General features: G+C 32.3%; 1 protein-coding gene across 2 annotated transcripts; it reads right to left on the bottom strand.

Annotated features, from left to right (window-relative positions):
• Positions 1–655: 655 nt before the first annotated feature.
• LOC128163650 (26S proteasome non-ATPase regulatory subunit 10-like) lies at positions 656–19,089 on the bottom strand. Of its 2 annotated transcripts, XM_052827273.1 has the most exons (9): positions 18,900–19,089; positions 16,403–16,432; positions 14,400–14,478; positions 10,388–10,441; positions 7,890–7,960; positions 7,036–7,094; positions 4,609–4,720; positions 3,462–3,518; positions 656–2,445 (listed from the first exon to the last, which is right to left on the bottom strand). In XM_052827273.1, exons 1-9 carry the CDS (start codon positions 19,002–19,004, stop codon positions 2,299–2,301), a joined length of 714 nt encoding a protein of 237 aa, XP_052683233.1. In that variant the 5' UTR covers positions 19,005–19,089; the 3' UTR covers positions 656–2,298. The 2 variants fall into 2 exon arrangements, with proteins under 2 accessions (XP_052683233.1, XP_052683234.1); XM_052827274.1 differs by lacking the exon at positions 16,403–16,432 and having other exon boundaries at positions 18,900–19,088.
• Between the last annotated feature and the right edge of the window lie 1,309 nt (positions 19,090–20,398).

Genomic DNA, 20,398 nt, shown 5'->3' with positions numbered 1-20,398 from the left:
ACAGATTTATAATTCAAAGCACAAAATAAACTGTTATAATTAGTGTAGGTGTTGCAAGTAAAAACTTAATAATCACATATGTTGTTTTAATAAATAATTGACACTTGACAGTTTTGTGCTCCTGTTTTGGGGAGATATGTACTATGAGTAGGGCTAATTGGCATCTTCTTAGGTGTGTTGCATACTGAGGTGTGTTGCATACTGAGGTAGTGACACAGTCACACTTTATTTTTCACAATTTTCTTGCCCCATTTTCACATTCACCAAATAACCAGAAAATGGAACTTTTGATATCATGTTTATGATAACTGTGTAGATGCACCTATACCTGATTAAAGTCTTAAAAACAAATTACAATGGTATATGAATGAACCATGTTTTGAGTATTCATAAGAGATAACCAATGCATTACTGACCAGTCAAAACTTGTTAAAATCAAAGAACATTATAAAATGTCATTGCTGACAAGGTGTACTATTGTCTACATCCCTACAGATAGTACTATAATATGTAGTTGTACTTTATTTCCCAGTATTTCCCGGGAAATACCAGTAATTCCCGGGAATTACCAGTATTTCCCACCGTCCTGGGAAATATGAGTATTCCCGCTTTTTTGCCAACCCTGATTTGAATACTGAAGATAAAACTACACAAATTTAATTACATGTATTTATTATGCACAACTCATTCTATTAAAAAGAAATAAAAGAATATCATTAAAAAATATAATAATACTTTGAAGTGATCTTGTGATTCTCTCTTTAATCAGCACACCAATTTTAATAACGAGATTCCATGTGCAGAATAAAGATTCCTATAACTTTTATTAAAGATTCGGAAAGATATTTCTTCAATAACTCTTTTAATGAAATAACAAAATTGTAAAACTTGAAACACATTTCATCAGTCTGTCTGGATTAATGTACTAAATTAATTTCCATCCAGATGTTAATTATTGAGGTAGATTACAATATTCCACCCCAAAATTCATTTTTTTTTATTTAAATGGATCAATTTGAAAGAAAACTTGCAAAAAATAAAACAAAATTGCACAAAACAATCCATTGACATTTAATATCTTTACAAATTTAACGTTTTGTAAGAAGTCATCTGTCAACATGCATCAGGTTTGGAAACAAAAAATATCTAAGCTTTGATTTCTTTTGGTAATTTTTTTGACATTTAAAAAATGTCAGTAAACACACTGTATCAGTATTTTCATTTAAAATTTTTTGTTCTAATTAAGTTTCAATTATCATAATAACTACAAAAATATCTTAACATAATATAATACTTTCAATATCACAAAAAATTGTATACAATTAAGGAGGCTGGCTGATGAACCAATTAACATCCAGGTCTTCCTTAAATTATCCGATATGAATTGCTTGGGTGTACAATATTATCTAGTAGGGAAAACTTCAAGATACTTGTATTTCAGATTTTGAATTTGAGTATTGCCCTACACAGTATTGCCCTACACAGTATACAGGGTTATTTTTGCCCCGTGTTAAAATGTTCGCCGTTCTTGCAAACAATTGCAAACAGTTTCGCCCAATCTTGAATTCGCCCAGACACATTTGTGTTTAAAGATTGATAATTTGAGACATTGGTATTTGCCAAGTCTTAAATTCGCCCACTGAAAACAAGGGCGAAAGAGATGAAAATAAAACGGGGGCGAATATTTTCCCTGTATACAGTATATTTAATACAGAGCTCTTCTTCTCTTGGAGATTAATACAGTCTAAAAATGGCACAACCATCCAACCGTCTTAAAGTTAACAAAAAAGTTTTGAAAGATACTTGTAATCATTAACTCTATATAGTTGATGATAAAAAAATGAACACTTTTGTTAATACTCAAAACAATGTACAATGTAATACATGTTATTTCTTTTTGGGGGATATGGGCTGGGGTGTTTTTGGGAGGTGAGGTGCAACAAAAAACAACAATTTAACTATATACCATATCACAGTTAATACAGTAAGTACTCATCTTTACATAAAAAAAACAGACAACATGTACATATAAATAATATTATAACAACCTCACTCATAAATTAACAATCAACAATCACAAAATTAATAAGTTAAAAAATGCATGGACAAAACGCAACATATCCCACAATCCTCTCTTACAGTGGTGGCTCCTGTCCTTTACCATATAGGACTTTCTTGGACCACCCCACACAATCTTGTGGTGATTTTTGTTTTAAGACAATTAAACCACATGGACAGTTTCTTGTGGTTCCTAATTAAATGCACCGCCCAACACAGACACAATTTTGGTGTTTCCTGTTACCGCCACATGGAAAACCTTGGTTGGTCTGCGGTGTTTCCATTCCTTTCCTCATCCTGGTCAGCGAGCACATCCCCCGTCACCGCTGCATGGATAAATGGGTCACTGTTGTATGCATAAGCCGACTCCGGCCGACTATCTGAGGACTGTGCGTAAACAAAAAAAAAGTCACATATAGTAAAAATCTGGCCCTGCGGCCATAAAACTTAGACAAGCTCACTTTTGATCTCAGTCTCACTTTTCCACTATATGTTCCTTTTGTAAAAGTGAGACTTAGAACGAAAATAAGTTCGTCTAAGTTTTATGGCCCCAGGGCCTGGTGTGGATAAATATATAAAATACATGATTACTGTTTTAAGATACATGTATAAGCAAAATTTTTGGCAAAGAGTAAAAAATGTGCTAACAATGACAACGTTGTTGACAACAACAGACAATGGGCAAACTTTGATCAGAAAAGCTCACAGTTTTCAGATCAGGTGAGCTAAAAAGTCACATTTAGTAAAAATCTGGCCTGTAAATTGTTTGAGCGAGGGTAAGAAAATGTGACAGAGGGCAAGGCTTGCCAAGCCTATCTCACATTTTTGTTTATTCATAATTACATTATCTTGAGTAATTTTTGTCTTACATGCATGATCTATTTGAAAAAATTTAGTCATCAAACTGTAATTAAGTCCGTTAGATGCTTGTAAAGCAAAAACCTTGAAACTGCCATATTACAATAGCATCAAAAAATATTATTTTGTGCAAAATATAACTAATAGTTAACATTCAACATCCCCCCCTTTTGGCCTGCTTCAAATTATATAAAGATGCCCCCATCCTTATCACACATACACACATCATTAAGATAAAATACAGTAACAGTAATCATATTTATCGTGTGTGGAATCAGTTTTAATCCTTCCGTTTCCCCAAAGAATCTCTATGGAATTAATTCTTACACTTAGCGTTAACATGCAAGGGACTGGAGTTCCATCCAAGGGGGAGTCACTCTTATTCGCCTAGCACTAATGAAAACCAAAGAAACATGTAAGCACCATCCCTTTGCATTTTCATGGCCCGGAGGAAGATTTAACTTAGCCTAACGTAACTTTAACAGTATATATTATATATACAAGTACATGATGCAATTCTCTTACAAAGTGAATGAAATACTTACCATCCGTATAGCACTTTTTCTTTGATGACTGTCTTGACCTAATACACCTTGATTAACCTGAATAAAAGAGGATCAGAGTAAAAAATATACTAGTACATGCATACATCAATCATATTTTTGCGATATACAGCTACAAAGATGCCAATTGAGGCCACCATGCACAAAGGACTAACAGTTTTCAAGTGAATAATTTTTTTGATCACCATTTAACTGTTTAATCACTCAGTTAAATAACACTCAGTTTTAACTCATTAATAGGGGTGGGGGGGGGGGGGGGGGGGGGGGTCTAGGCAAGACAAGAGGCAGTATGTGAAAGAAGGAACTTAACATCTTACTTGTGATTTACAAAGTTAATAAACTGTAGCATTAAAAGGTCTCAAGAAAATATTTTTAAATGTACATGTATATACTGTGGAAGCACATGCATGTATATTTGTTGGATTAAAATTTCGTTGTTTTTAAACCAAATACAATATCTTTGGGATTTAATTTTGTCATATCGTAATATTTAAATGTATTAACTCTACTTATGAATACTTTGGTTAAAAATTAGTCATGGATTTAATTTCGTTGATCAATACCGCCAATGAAAATAATGAAATTAAATCCTCAAGGAATATTTCTGCTTTTACAGTAACTAAAAAATAAATTTTATTTGCCTAGTTTGAAAAATTGTTCAAGAGTTTTGCAAGAGCATTATCTCTGTGAAACCTGGAGTCCCTTAATGTATCATTTGTTTGAGACTTCTCTAATAGCTGTATTACCTATGTGTAGACATAAATTCCAGTCAAATTAGTAGGTGCAAACCAGTTTATCAGACTGAAGTGAAACACGTAATAAATCATCCCAATTAAGACTTGGTCAGCTACATTATTCTTAAGTTGAACATTGTGTCGGACTCCTGTCAATAACCAAAATATTGGCTTTAGGTCAGGTTACAAAATTATTCCTTTATCTAAATACCCGCATACATATACTATTAAAATTGGAGAACATTTAAATTATATTTAAAAAAAAAAAAATTTTTTTTTTTCTAAATATGTTTACCTAATTTGTCAGTTCTACCATTATCATTAAGTTTAAACAACTAAACACTATTTCAACATGACTTGGATTGGAACGTAATTAAGAAATGAATATAATGTACCTTTTTAATAACACTTTTTTCAACAAGTTCCCATCTCGGTGTTCTCTCTAGCCCCAGTGCGCCAAAATGTGGCCAGATCTTGTCAGAAGCTGATGCAAAGTCCTTGGGTGTCCTTAAAAAAACAAAAACCCAGTACGGTGACCGGTATTCTCAAGTCTTGCATATTTTCCATGTTTTCATGATTAAGGAGGCTGGATGGTCAACAAACTAACCATGCAATCTACCTTAAACTTTCAGATATGACTTGCTTTTAAGCGATAAATAATTATTTGTTAGGAAAAAATCCATAGATTTTGTTAAACCCTTTAAATAAATTAATTGGGCATTCAATTTCTATATTTTTATATAATGCTCTTTACCTGGAGGAGATCAATACAGTCTAAAAATGATCACAACCAACAAGCCACCTTAAATTTTGAAAACATTTCTTTTAATATCGGTATTTGCATTTTTAGATCATATTACCCAGTAAAGTACGAGGGTCAATCAAAAAATACGAAGACAATGTGGCTGTCTATCATATGTTTTTCATGAAAGTCATACTTAACAGATTAATCTTTGCACCGACACTTATGTTATTGATATGCAAAGTTTTAGTCCATTTGATGAAACGATATTTTTGTTACCCCTTTTTAAAAGCAACATGTTTTGTCACCACGGCGCACGGTAACGTTCAAAACATGACGTCAAGATTAAACATGCACAGTTTATAGATATACCCCATTTTTATATCATGCTTAGTCTCTTGTGCCTTTCTCCTTCCAATTTAAAATGGCACTGAACCACTTAACATCTTATTTGCACACATTTGTTCGAGAATCATATTTAGTTAGTTCATTAAAGTTTTCATTTTCTTACCGTGTATTTCTTAGTTTACAGTAAGGATAACCCTGAACGTCGATTTACGTTACTTATTTTTTGACCAAATATTTACAGATATTCTACTCTCTTTCGGACTGTTTCATATTCAAAATACAATGACCACCACCCTCACAAAATTTATTACAGTTGAACACAAACTTGCAAATAATTGTTGACTTATTTTTTGCACCATTGAGCATTTTCACAGCTTCTATCGGCTTTTTCCTGAGTTAGATCCATTTTATTTGTACTTGTTGTTGCGCCGTGACGTCCGGCGACGTCGATGTTTTTAGTCAGCTCTAAAGAGGACTATATGTCTTTAGTTACTAATATCTGTTCGACAAAACAATATATCCCTTCATTATTTGGTACATAGAATACCATGACTATACTACATTTGAAGTTTCAATATTATTTGGTTTTATGCCCAATTTATAGAGATATTACTTTCAACATTATATGGTTTATTGTTGACATAACACAAATTTTGACAATGCGCCGTGACCTCATTTTTGCAGGATTAAACTCTAAATAATTCTTAGAAATAAAGAAATTAATTAACTTTTTTCCTTGCAAATTCTTTGAAACTATTGCTAAATTATGTATACCAAATTTAGTAATGATACGACGTTAAGTAACATAACTATGACAAAAGTCTTCGTATTTTTTGATTGACCCTCGTACATATTTTTTTTGGCAAACATAATGTGCTGCGGCACTCTAGCTTAAATACATGCAGACATGTATGTATATAATAATAGAGTTTTTAGCACAATTTTCACAAATTTTGAAGGAAAATAATGGCAAACATAGAAATATAGGAATTCATGTTAATAGTCAAAGCAAAAATATTTAGTTTTTATTTTTACTTAATAATTATATATGGCCTAAAATATCTTATCTTATATATTAACTATTCTTTGAGGCACTAGATGAGCTCTGATGCCATATTGGGTAATTTAATTGACCAAACAGCCTCCTATTGTTTTAGACTTTCAATCAGTATAAAGCTGCCCACGTAGTGATTTAGTCACGATAATGGCAAGCGATTGGCTGTTTATCAAAATTGCATATCTTGTATATTGTCTGGGATCAAAATTCATCCAATACTAACTGTATCATTAAACTGAATATAAAAAAGAAATATTAAAGCAAAATATCTCGAGTAAAACTACAGCAATAATCAATAACATGATCTTTTGTAAAGATAAACAAACTGAGGGTTCTTGACAAATAATTAAGATTTACATGTACATGTATTTAATAAAAGAATAAACTTAAGTTTGTTTAATTACTTATATTAATATAAAACTAGTTTTTTATTTACTTCTCTGAAACGGCAACAGATATTCAGCAAATCTGCACTGAACCTGTATAAATGTACATGAAAACTGAACCATTTATTTCAACCTAGCATATTGTCATGAGTTTTTTTTTCTTGATTACTTTGTTTGTCACAAACAACATTAATTTTACTAATTACACTGTATCGTTAACATGTACATGTGTACACTGTGTGACCTTAATGATACATGTCGGTTAAGAGTTGACCACTAATTCATATACCTGCCCTCGGAATCCGGTTTCTCAGGTGCGGCTCCGTTTTCTAGCAGCACCATAACCACCTGCAATACGACTCTACAGGTCAATAACATGATGTTAATTACAGGTAGATTTCAGGTAAATTACATGTAGTTCTCTCATCAAGGGCTCTTAATAAACGTCAAAAACCTGCATCCATATTGATGATATCAAATAGAAAAAAAAATGAAAAAAAAAATAGTTAATCTACACTGTCAAACTTTCCTTCATTTTTTGCTAAACTGAGAATTGTGAAAGCTTTCCTCTTTTTTTTTTGGCTTTATTTTTTATTTTTTGTTTGTTTGTTTCTTTGGTTTTTTTTTTAGCTAATCTTAAACAGTAATCAATGTAAACATTATACAGTTGTTGACTGGGGTCGAGGGCAACAGTTGATCTGTTGGACCGGCTAGCAAACTGTTGCTCAAGGCCGGTCCGACAGATCAACTGTTGCCCGAGATACAGTCAACAACTGTATTGTTATACCCCTTCTAATCAATAACACGTTTTCCTGGAATGTGACGTCACCGGTCAACAGTCTTTTTTAACAGTCGATTTTAACAGTTCTAATCTAACAGTTCCAGTCCAACAGTCAAAATGCTGGACTTCTTTTCGTATAGAGTTATATAGTAACTGTTTTACAGGGGTATAACAATCCCCATTATAAATCTTCGTAAGTAATCTGTTTTTGTTTCTGTGAATTTTTCTGAGTGTTTTTTGAGTGAAACTGGGCCATGTTTCTGAACAACCAATCAGAAAAATAACCAATCAGAAAGGTTCTTACTGGGCCATTTTCATGAACAACCAACATCTAAAAAATAACAAATCAGAAAGGCTCTTACTGGTCCATGTTCCTGAAATGCTGCAGCATGAAGTGGTGTCCACAGGGTCCCTTTGTTTTGAAAATTGATATCTAAAATTAAACAGTCTGGGATTAACAATATCATGAAAATTATTCAAAAGAAGACACAATGAGTTCAAGCCAAGCTTTATGCCAAAAATCACATCACTCACCTGAGCAACAATAGCCATAGCTGATTAGAAAAGTTTTAGACAGTTTTAGTCTCATATACAAAAATATAGACAACTTAAAAAAGTATATCTTGTTTGTAAAGATTTTCAAATTTTTTCTCCATATATTCGAAAGTTCTTCTGAACCCCCAACCCCCCCCCCCCCCCTTCAAAATTCTAGCCCTACCCTATTCCTGAAGGGATCATGGTTTGAACAAACTTAAATCTTCACTACCTACTTGAGAATGCTTCAACACAGGTTTCTGCATTTTGGGCTAAAGGGTATTGCGAAGAATTGATACTTTATAAATTCATAATTACCAGGTATGTAAAAAGTTGACAACCCCCCCCCCCCCCCCCCCGCCAATTGTGCCCCCTACCATTCCCTGGGGATCATGCTTTGAACAAACTTGAATCAACAAAATTTGAAGATGCTTCAACACAAGTGTCAGCTTTTTCTAGCCAACTGGATTAAAAAAAGGATTTTAAAGATTTAATACTCCATAAACCCCCTTATCATGGTGCCACTCTGAATATCATTTTAACACACTTTAATCCCCTTAATTCATTCAAGGATGCGTTGTGTGTAACTTTAGTTGAAATTGGTCCTGTGGTTTGGGGTAAAAATTTAAAGTGAAAAGTTTATAACAACAACAAAGATGATTTTGACACCTGGAGTTACCATGACAACAACAGACACAAGAAACAAATTTTGATCAGAACAGCTACTTGAGCCTTTGGCTCAGGTAAGCTAAAAAGTAATGAAATTCTGGTGGAATCTGCTGACGTGGGTTATAAAAACTAATTATTAAGGTCGGCTGGATTACTGGATGCATAATAATCATTTATCTTCCTGTTTTTTTTGCCAAGAGTCTGATTATACCTCTACAAATACCATATGCAGTTTTGATGAAATAAACAAAACACACTGATAAAATCATTGATAAGGCTAGTGGACATCATAATAACTGTTTATACATCTAATGAATAAAATTTGCTGGTATTACTATGCTTCTTTAAGTCAAGACATATATATTTATCCTTAGGTGTATCATTTTGTGAAATAATTCTGCAAATTGTTTTTGTTCTATGAATGATCAAAAAAATATGCTTGCATTGGTATCCCTGCCTCCCTGAATAAACATTTAAAGACTCTGATTTAATGAAATATGAAGTTCGCCCAGCCTAGCTGAAAGATACCGGTAATTGTGATAAATAAATGAAATCTTTTATCTTTTTATTATTTTAGATAAAGTCTGGTTTTCAGAGTGTTATATATATATATATATATATAGAGAGAGAGAGAGAGAGAGAGAGAGAGAGAGAGAGAGAGAGAGAGAGAGAGAGAGAGAGAGAGAGATTAACTCATACATTACCTTGTAGAACTTAGATCTGCATTGTTATTTAATCATATTACTTAGGTGTAATCCGTAATTCAACTTTCATTTATGTGCAAGAAAATTTTTCAAAGCTCTGGAGTTCTAAGCCTAAATGTATATAAGTACTGTCAGGTAAACATTTTTAATTTCTTGCTGACTAAACCAGTTTTCAAATGTTTCTGGTATACTGTACATTAATTCATACATGATCTACAAATCTAGATTTATTTATAAATATTTATTGCAAATTTAAAAATAGTCCACATCATGAACCAGTTTCAGTTTATTGCAAAATAAAGTTCAAAGCAAAATAAAAGCTAGCTAATTAAAAGTTTTTGGCACAGCTTGAAAAAACCATCTTGAATATGTTAACATCGCGAGGTGTTAGAATTTTTTACAAATTGCATGGAGTCGCTTTCCATCGATATAAATCTTAGCTAGACAGCCCTCACAATTAATTGTCTCTTCTAGGGTGTATTTTTGGATATCATAATCATAATCATATTAATCATAATCATAAAATTTAATAAAGTCTAGCTAACTGATCATAAGAGATAAAAAAAAATTCTGTGTTTAATATATCCATTAAGTTTCATAAAAAGAGAGTTGTCAAAGAAATGGAATTTCCTGTGTTATATATACATGTATATTCGTTGCTGTTTTTCAGGCTATTATAAAGTCCTGAGAAATTGACTGTAAAAGTTGATTTACAGTATATACCGTAAATTCCTTAATAAAGGCGAGGAAAAAATATCTGCATAAAATTGTGAAAAGCATATTCAAATTATCTATTTCATTTTCAAACATTTATAATTATAATGACAAAAAATGGTGTTCACAATTTTATATTCTCTCAATTCAATGCAAACCAGTGGAACCTCGGAGTTAAAGAACCAGGCTCATGTAAAATAAGGAATTTACAGTAATAATGCAAGTTGAATAAACCTTACCAACTCCTCTGCTTAACAGTTGCTGGACAATTTCTTTCATTCCCCAAAAGCAAGCTGTAAATAGATTATTGATGAAATGATTTATTCACGATTAATTAAATGTTTAAAATGGATATCGTGTGCTTAAAAAAAGGCCTTGATGATTAATTGTGGCATTTATTTTATTTATAATTACATGTTTTTAATATCTAAATTTGCAACCCCCACAAACACACTGGATCAAATTTAGGCTGACGTACAATATTTAAAATTAACACATTTTCCACTGTCTTTGCTCTTATATCACACTTGTACAGTCCCTGAAATGTTCTACTTTCCAATTTTCTGTGCACTCACTGTTTGCTAAGAGTGTGCTCACTGTTTGCTCAGCGTGCGCTCACCATTTACGTGGGAAAGTTATATAAGAACGTTTTTTGTGAGGGACTGTAGCTTCAGTTCTATAAATACTTAACCTTCTGAAATATCATTTAGACTTTTACAAACAGTGCCAGACGCGTGTGACAATACTGTCTGCATGCATGGGTATTATTATCAGGTTTTTGTTATTACACCTAATAAGTTTGTGATTAAAAGTAAAATCTAGAACTTTAAATTTTTTGTGTTTATTTAATGCTTCCCTTAAATTATCCTAAATATATAAGGTATATATGCATACAATGTACATGTATATGTACGAGGGTCAATCAAAAAATACGAAGACTTTTGTCATAGCTATGTTACTTAAGGTCATATCATTACTAAATTTGGTAGACATTATTTAACAACAGTTTCAAACAATTTGCAAGAAAAAAAGTTAATAAATACCTTTATTTCTAAGAATTAATTAGAATCTAATCCTGCAAAAATGAGGTCAAGGCGCAAAAATTTGTGTTATGTCAACAATAAACCATATAATGTTGAAAGTAATATCTCTATATTTTGGGCTTAAAATCAAATAATATTGAAACCTTAAAATAAGTTTTGTCTCGGTATTCTATGTTTCAAATAAAGACGGGATATATTGTTTTGTCGAACAGATATTAGTAACTAATGACAGATAGTCCTCTTTAGAATTGACTTAAAAAAATCGACGTCACCGGACGTCACGGCGCAACGAGAGGTACAAACAAAATGGATTTAACCCAGGAAAAAGCCGACACAAGCTGTGAAAATGCTCAATGGTGCAAAAAAATAAGTCAACAATTATTTGCAAGTTTGTGTTTAACTGTAAAACATTTTGTGGGAGTCGTGGTAATTGTATTTTGAATATAAAACAGTCCAAAAGAGAGTAGAATATCTGTAAATATTTGTTAAAAAAATAAGTAACGTCAACCGACGTTCAGGGTTATCGTTACAGTAAACCAAGAGATAGACTGTTAGAAAATGAAAACTTTGAAGAACTAACTTATGATTCTCGAACAAATGTGTGCAAATAAAATGTTAAGTGGTTCAGTGCAATTTTATATTAAATTGTAAGAAGAGAGGCACAAGAGACTAAGCGTGATATAAAGATTGGGTTTATCTGTAAACTGTGTGTGTTTAATATTGACATCATGTTTTGAACGTTACCGTGCGCCGTGGTGACAAAACATGTTGTTTTTAAAAAGGGGTAACAAAAATACCGTTTCATCAATGGACTAAAACTTCGCACATCAATAACATATGTGTTGGTGCACAGATTAATCTGATAGTGTTGACTTTAATGAAAAATATATGATGGACAGCCACATTGTCTTCGTATTTTTTGATTGACCCTCGTACATGTATTATAAATATTAATACTTTAAATGATCTTAGGCTAAACCAGAACATGCAGAAGTGAGAGAGAGAGAGAGAGAGAGAGAGAGAGAGAGAGAGAGAGGGGGAGAGAGAGAGAGAGAGAGAGAGAGAGAGAGAGAAAGAGAGAGAGAGAGAGAGAGAAAGAAATGAAAATTGTCATGTTTAAATTGTCTGAGTACTCAATAAATGGATTTTAATTTATTCAAGCTTCTGAAACCAAAACTGCCAAAAAAAAAACCCCCAACAAAACAACACAGTAAGAGGATGTGAAATTCGGCTCGAATGTTAAGAATAAAGGGTGGGGGGGGGGGGGGGGGGGTAGAGTTTGAGGATGGTTATATAGGTAGATTCACTGGAGTTGGGTTTGATCCAGTAGATTCAAGATTTTTAGCCATTTTGCATCAAGAATTTCCACAACTGATGAGGGAGGGTTAAAAGGTATGTGACATTATCATGTATTGATTTTAAAAAAACATCATCCATTTAAGCACTCAGTTTTACTCATTTCTTGTAGGAAAAATGTTTCCAAAGATTTATACCTATTTTTTCTGAATTTTTTTCTTTTTTATTAGGCCGTGATTAATTGCTAAGAGGAACAATTTAAAAAAGCAATTTTTTAAAGTAAATATAAATAGTTCATTTAAATGTACATGACTGTGTATACAATCGAACTTTATTATCTCGACCTATATGTAGATGGGACTGTTTAAAAACTTCAAGATATCTATATATTCCAGATATCGATGTTAAAATACTTCAAAAATAAGTGGTTGGAACAAATCAATTCAACATCATCCATTGTATTTGCGATATCAGTCTTCGAGATACTGAAGTTACACTGTATATTTATGAAGGTAGCTAATTCAGAGTCTCCATCTGAATTTCGGGTTCGCTTCCTGTATCCTCTCTGTGTCAGCTTTTGGTTGTTTTATTATACCCCTGGAGGCAGACCTGATTGGTAATAATGCATTAAGGTGGAATAACACATCATCACAAAATGGCTGACCGCTGATCGAAACAACATTTCATTTTATTAAAAGGATTTTATGGACTGAAACATGTAACTTACTCCATAGCTGACTGGATAAAGTGTCGGACTTGTGATCCGTACATCTGGGGTTCGAATCCCGCAGGGTCTTTTGTTATTAGTTACTGGAATAATTATTTTAGATATTCATTTTTTATCCCCAAATTTTTTGCTTATTTGACATTTGTACATTTCATTTATCATTATATCTTTCATTATCGAAAAATCTCCTGTTAATTTGAGTGACTTTTTCCAGGTGTGTTTATTCCACCTTAAGAGCCAACACAAAAAGCAGCTAGACTTAATTTAGGTTTGGTCGTTGTCTCGATCAGATTTCTGTTCAATTGTGTCTTTCACAGTCAGGTCACGTAGTACTTCAACAAAAATTATTCAGACAATTCATAAAGTCACGAAATCTTCACGAAGGCAGGAGGAGGAATTTTTTTTTCTTTAAGTCTGGCAAGTGACGCACATACATTCCATCTTCAAAGCCATCCATGGACTAATCATATTTTGTATTTTTCACACATTGCTACATGATATTGAAAGGTTGACAATTATATTAAATTTTCCCATTTCATTTCCTCATGCAGTCAGCTTCTTCTTCAGAGGCAGGTTCTGTGACCGCCTAGATTTGTACGCGGTGCTTATAGGTAATTTTTCTGGAATTGCACCCTGTAGACGGGGTAAAGAAATGTAATTAATGGCGTAGAGGGAACAAGGTTAATAAGGTTGAGGCGCTGCAAGTGAGCGCTTCAGGCCATAAGGTAAAAACTAAGGGTTGGTGTGCCGTATTCCCCAAAGTCCACCAAAATGCAATTTTAGAGAAATAAAAGCCACTTGATGCAGGATTTTCAAACTTATTAGATGAGTTTAAACAATGGCAACAATTTAATGAAATAACAATTACTGGTAAACAGGTATGTTTCTAACAATTCGGATATGGCCAGTAGTTGCATCTGTACTCAAGACTCTGGGTGAGTTGGACGACTGGCTAAGGCTGGCCGCCATATTTCAGACTACCGATTGATAATTGTACACATGACTATATATATGTAAGGATCTAAACAATGAGTGAAAACTGAGAGGAGGTGACATCAAATAAAATGGGTAAAAGGTTCACAGATTTCAAATAATAAAATAAACTCAATGAGTCTTTGATGACATGGACATGAAAACCTAATAATTACACAATTATGTTTAACAGCTTAGCAGTGCATAACTTACATATATAGAGCTGACTCTGGAGAACCTCCGGACCGGATCCTTGTATCCGGATATTCTCTGTCAGGAACCTCTCCACCAACTAAAAATAAAAAAAGAGGGATCGAGGCATTCTAATGATGTTTACATTAACTAAATTGAAATATCAAAATGCACTTAAAAATTTGATTCAATTAAGAAAAATAACAATCTTAAAAGAAATGCTATAATTTTTTTTATCTTTCTTACTTAATCATTTTTTTTGGGGTCAATTTTTGACTAAAGAGATCAAAATTCAGTCAATGATTATCAATAAGATTCTTCAAGCTCTGAATTATGCATTCCTTTACCTTACTAAGTATTGCAGTTAAGAAGAAGATCTTAAACAGTTCTTCATTAGTATAAATGTATTGATAAACCTACATCAAACTTAGAGGCCCTAGTTAGGGACCACCAAGTGAGCGAGTCGAAACAACTCAGAATCAACAATTGTCAAGATGTTCATATTAATTATAAGTAAATATACCATGTATTATTTAGTAAAGAATAAAAATACAAATACTTAAGCTGTAAATTTGACACTTTCCAAATATCTCTATCATACAAAGATCTTTTTTTTAAAGGAGATTAATATGGTCTGAAAATGCAGCCATGCATGGCCATCAAGCCCTCTTAGCTTCACATTTAAATCTCTCTTTTTTGGGGGAGTGTTTTTTTTAAAAAGATATTTCATAATGAAAATATATTAAATTTGTTCAATTAACGCAGCAGGCAATTTCAGTACTTACATTGTATTCTAATTAGCTTTTGCTCTCCATAAGGAATTTCTTGATACTTTTTACTACTGATGAACTCCTATTGTAGTCATACTTTAAGTAACGACATAACCTCAGTTCATGCACTTAACTTAAAAAATGCACTATTGAGTACAACATACATTATGTGACAGACTCATTTGGTTTGATGTATATCGATAGCCTTTTGCATATTATAACTGTTTAAAATTAAACAACTGTATCTGTGTGGACATCTTAAGAGAATTAATTTCAGACAACTGTAACAAAGAGATAAGGTTGACAAGTAATGTGCTAATAAAAATATCATTGTCCAGTGAAGTACTGTAAACCAAACTTTATTTTCGCGACAAAATTATTTTACGATGTACAGGTGATTGACAGGGCTACGACGACTAATTTTTGTGAGTTGATTTCGTCATTGTTATTACGACCACAGGAAAAAGGCTGCTTTGCTGCGAAACATTTTTCGCAACGACAAGGCTCTAGCAAACCTCAAGAAATTTTGAATCATATATTATCATGATTATAATACAATTTTTAAAATATCGTTAAACAAATTTTTATATAAACTGATTGTGATTCCAAAAAGATTTGTACAGCAAAACTTGAATAAAGCGAACATGGATATAGGAAATTTATGGCTAAAACAAATTCTTTATGATGACATTCCCTGCAAAAATCTCAATAAAACATAAAATATAATCTATAAAAATTGCCAAATTTAACAAAAACAGTTACCACTAATTTCCTGCTATACCAAAGTAACCTGTCCACTGGCAACATTCAATCATATTTCATTATCATTTGAAATGAATATTTACCATAAAATCATAAATTTCATTAAAGATACATGCTTTTTAAAGATGCATAATATATAAAATCTCCAATTCAAATGTGAGTTACACAGAATTTATTTTTAAAAATTGAAGAAAGAAGATTTAATACTGACATTTTTTGTAAATGATGGTGGTATTAATTTTAATAACCATTGATAGTTTAAGATATTTTATAATTACAACGAATTTGTTCTAAATTTTCTTACGATTTCATTATTATAAGCCTATACAAAATTATCACTATAACAACATTTTTTAATATGGTCCCTTGAAATTAACTAGCTGTGTATTTTTTTTTACCGGTTTATTTTATGTAAATTACAAAATAACGTCCTTGCAAATAAAAGTTGGTTTACAGTCTGATACGATACACTACAACACAGACAGTGTCTACCTGATGGTCCGCAGCAGGTAGGGCCCAGTGCTGTAGAGTAAAGAAACAGAGAAAAAGGCAATGAAATTTTGAATTACTTAAATTAAATCCAATCACGTCAAATGTCATCATAGAATTTTAACACATATATGTACGTATAACTTACAGTACCGATCAGACCCAATCTAACACCAGAGTAAACCCCATCTAAACCCCGAATTTACTTTCGGGGTTTTAACTTGGGGTTTACTCTGGGTCTGCATTTTGAAAATTTGCATCCACTCGGAGTTTACTTTGGGTTTACTAAGAGGTGTGAAGCAGACCTGTCATTTATCTTGCACCATCTTACTGCCTGTAATCCCCCCCCCCTTGTATATTCCAAATAAACATGTAGCATCTGCTTTCTGGGATATACTTCTGAATGGAGTTTACTGTCTGTGTCCACTCTGGGTTTACTTTGTGTTTACTCTGAGTTTACTCTGGGTCCACTCTATAGTTAACCTGAAGTAAACCCAGAGTAAACCCCAGAAGTAAATTTCATGCAGGGTTTAGCTGGGGTTTACTTTCTGTTAGGTTGGGTCTGATCGGTACTGTATACATGTATAATATGTTATCCAGCTCACAGTAAGAAGGGAAGACAATTATTATTATTATTAGATCCTCTGAAAACACACTATATATGTTCATCAATGATTACAAATGATATTATGAGAAAGTTTTCATTGTCAGTCCGTCTCTCTGTAGAAGAGGAGACATGCAGTATGGCCTTCATCCAATGTCATTATTTTATTACATGTACCTAACTACCAGGTCAATAGTTCAAGCTAGCAATTTGTTTCCACATTTCATGTACAAGTGTTTTGCAAGTGATTCATTTTGACGTGTGTCCTGCATAAAATATGCACACACATGTACATGTATTTTGTTCAGGATGCATAATTTGATTATATGTGCATCCAAAAGGACGCATTAAACTTAGAAATACATAATATATACATGTTTTCTTGCTAAGAAATTCCAGAACATCGATTTCATGTTCCTTTCTTTACCTACTAACTACACGCCCGAAATGTTCCAAATAAAAAAAAACTCTACAAAAGCCAAAATCGCATTCACCAACACTTAGTCATAATTAACCAATGAGATTCAATGATACATGACATTACGGCAGGGAAATTGATATTGATCACGATGCTACTGAACAAAACAGACAAAATTTCTCTCGAACTAGATTAGTTTAAGTTCCAAAGTTTATGAAAAAGTAGACAAGTGGCAGTTAATCTGAAATAATTAACAACAAAGAGGTTCATGCTGAACAAAACACTGATCCAAAACGTGAATTAAATGATGGTGGCGATAAAGAAAGAAAGAAAACTCTGTAGGATCCCAGTGATGGCACTTAACCTATCTCTTAGAATAGTCATTTAGAACTGTAGTTTAAATAAATGTAGCTTGTTTGGTATTAATATTCTTTGTGGAATAAAATATGGACTCATTGTTTTCGGCTTAAAGGACTCAGAGATATGATTAAGAGTGGTACTCTAGACCCATAAAGACCATTTTCAAAATGAATCACTGGTTTTTTATTGTGCAACTTTGACAACAAAAACATTTTTCAAACAAGTTCATATCTTTCTATGAGAATTGGCTTGCACAAACACAAATAATTTTTTGATAGCCATAAAATGGAATCAAACGGCTTACATGTACGATGACAAACGGAAAAATCCACTTTGACATATTCTTATTTAAGTTGAACACACCAAACAGTACATGAGGATATGTTAATTGAGAACGCACATCTCGTTAATCAGGTCCAGTACAATCTCCAGATTTAGCTATATAGCTTGAAAAAGCTATATTGCTTTATTAAGCTATTCAAAATAGCTTAATAAAGCTATTTATATGCAGTTTTTGAAGAAAATATTAATTGTAAGAAATGGACGAGAAATCGCAATTAACTTGCTACTCATATTTGCGCCACTGACCATTATAAACTTGACCCAAATGTAAGATAGTTTTAACACTGCAGCTTTTAAACACTTTTAAGCAAAATGTATATTTCCATTGTTTGGGTAACTGTTCACCATTTTGTGTGCAATGAAGCGTGGATAAGTATGATTTCTTCTCATTGTGATAAATTATTACCAATCAATTATCTTGTTTACCATAACTGACCTCCTTTATATTTCATTCAAGAAGTAACTGTGTGGTCATGAATCTGTTGCCCCAAAACTTTTAGTGCAAAGTCTCTTAAGGAGACGCAAACTTATGAGTAATCTTTACATGCACTGTTTACAGAACAGTTCAAAGTTGAAAATTATCACTGCACTAAAGTGCGATTTTTTAAATTAACTGAAAAAATTACACATTTAAGAAAAATGTATGACAAAATAGCTAAATGAAGCTATTCTGAATAGCTAAATAAAGCTATTTAGCTTATTCAAGCTATATAGCTTAATCTGGAGATTGTACTGGACCTGTTAATCATTTACAGATTCGTAAAAGAAAATCTCACCAAGTCATCTCCCTGTTGAGCTAAAGTTGATAGTTGTTCAAAAGGTACTTGAGCTGTTCGTAAGTGCGACTGCAAGTCTCTTAAAACTGTGAAATCTTCTGACATTTTCCGTATTCAATTCAACGACAACGGTGTTGTCAATCACGCTCCGAGTTGTCTCTGTCAATCTCAGTCACTAGAACGCTTGGATAAGATTGTGATAGTTCGTTCTTAGAAATAAACTGTTTGTGCACCGATGCGCACCTGCAGTTCAATAATTTTACAGTAATATGAGCTGCAAAATTCATATACATGTATTGTGAAACTGTGACTAATTATTTCAGTGACCTACACAATCTTCTGAAAGTCTTATTTTTGTGGGGAGAGCTATTTTGAGGCCCTGATTGAAGCGCTTGAATGTATAATTTTTTTTTCTATGATATTTATCACATAGGTTTAAGTAGACAACATATCACCATGTTTAGCATGTTTTGGCAGCAAATTAAAATCCTAAAAAATACAGCTCAGTTTTCTGACAGCATGTATGCCTATCGAAGGAATGTTATTTAAAAGTATAATCAGAACTAGTTGTCATGTTGTAAATTTTTTAATTTACACCAAAATTTATAACATGACAAAAAGATGGGGATATAAGATGAAGAAAATGCCCGTTGGTTCAGTAGAATTTCATTTTACTACTTTATTGATTTTTTTATCTTTTTTTTTTTATCTTTTTTTTTTTACATTTAATTCTTTTTTTTTTAAATTATATGATACAATTTTGCGAGAAAAGAAAATTATACTACGGGTATAGTCGGTTTGAATATTTTGATTCACACGATGGAAATGAAAAGAGTTTTGGTGGTATCCAACCCTCAGTCTTTGTTCTCTAACTTAATTTTTTTCTAGTCTGTTCAATTATTGACTCTTGGTAAATTTTTGATTAAAAAAAATAATAACAGACAAATTTTTAAGACAGTGTATTGTATTTAAAGCAAAAAAAAAAAAATAATAATAATTAGATACATGTTATAAAAGTAAATTTTAATCATTAAAAAGGGTTTTTCCTATGCTTTATCTTAGGTAAATTTTATTTTATTTAAAATTGCTCAATATTCAATCTTTTGAGTGATGAGAAGGAAAACGGACGTAGTTGCATTAAAAGGACATGGTCACGATTTTTGGTCAAATTTGATTTTGCTATTTCTAAATGTTTACAATGCTTTAGTAAGGCAATTCTAAAGATCAACCATACTTTGAGTGTAAGCTTTTAGAGTTATAAGCAAGATACAGAGCTCACCATTCTTTGTTACGTAAACAAGGCTCGTGTTATGTTTTGTTTACATTTGTTCAATATACCGTAAAAAGTTCTTTTTTCGGGCTGATTTTTTATAAATGGTTAGGGTAATTTTTTCATAATTTTCATACTTTTAAATGAGCATCGTTTGAACCCTGAGGTATTAATAAATATCAAGCAATTAAGCAAAATCAGTATTGAGGATATCTTGGGACAAACAATA

This window comes from Crassostrea angulata, chromosome 9, assembly GCF_025612915.1.
Source record: "Crassostrea angulata isolate pt1a10 chromosome 9, ASM2561291v2, whole genome shotgun sequence".
In the NCBI taxonomy this organism is placed as follows: domain Eukaryota; kingdom Metazoa; phylum Mollusca; class Bivalvia; order Ostreida; family Ostreidae; genus Magallana; species Magallana angulata.
Note: the sequence above shows the minus strand (reverse complement) of the source record. Positions and strands in the feature narration are given on the sequence as shown.

What these genes read in the sequence shown, in the direction of transcription:
- LOC128163650 (XM_052827273.1), bottom strand. Translation starts at nt 19,004, where the DNA reads ATGTCAGAAGATTTCACAGTTTTAAGAGACTTGCAGTCGCACTTACGA. An exon ending in CTCAACAGGGAGATGACTTG is followed by an intron (nt 16,433 to 18,899) that starts GTGAGATTTTCT and finishes TTTACTCTACAG; the next exon opens with CACTGGGCCCTACCTGCTGC. An exon ending in GAAAAAGTGCTATACGGATG is followed by an intron (nt 2,446 to 3,461) that starts GTAAGTATTTCA and finishes GTTTACGCACAG; the next exon opens with TCCTCAGATAGTCGGCCGGA.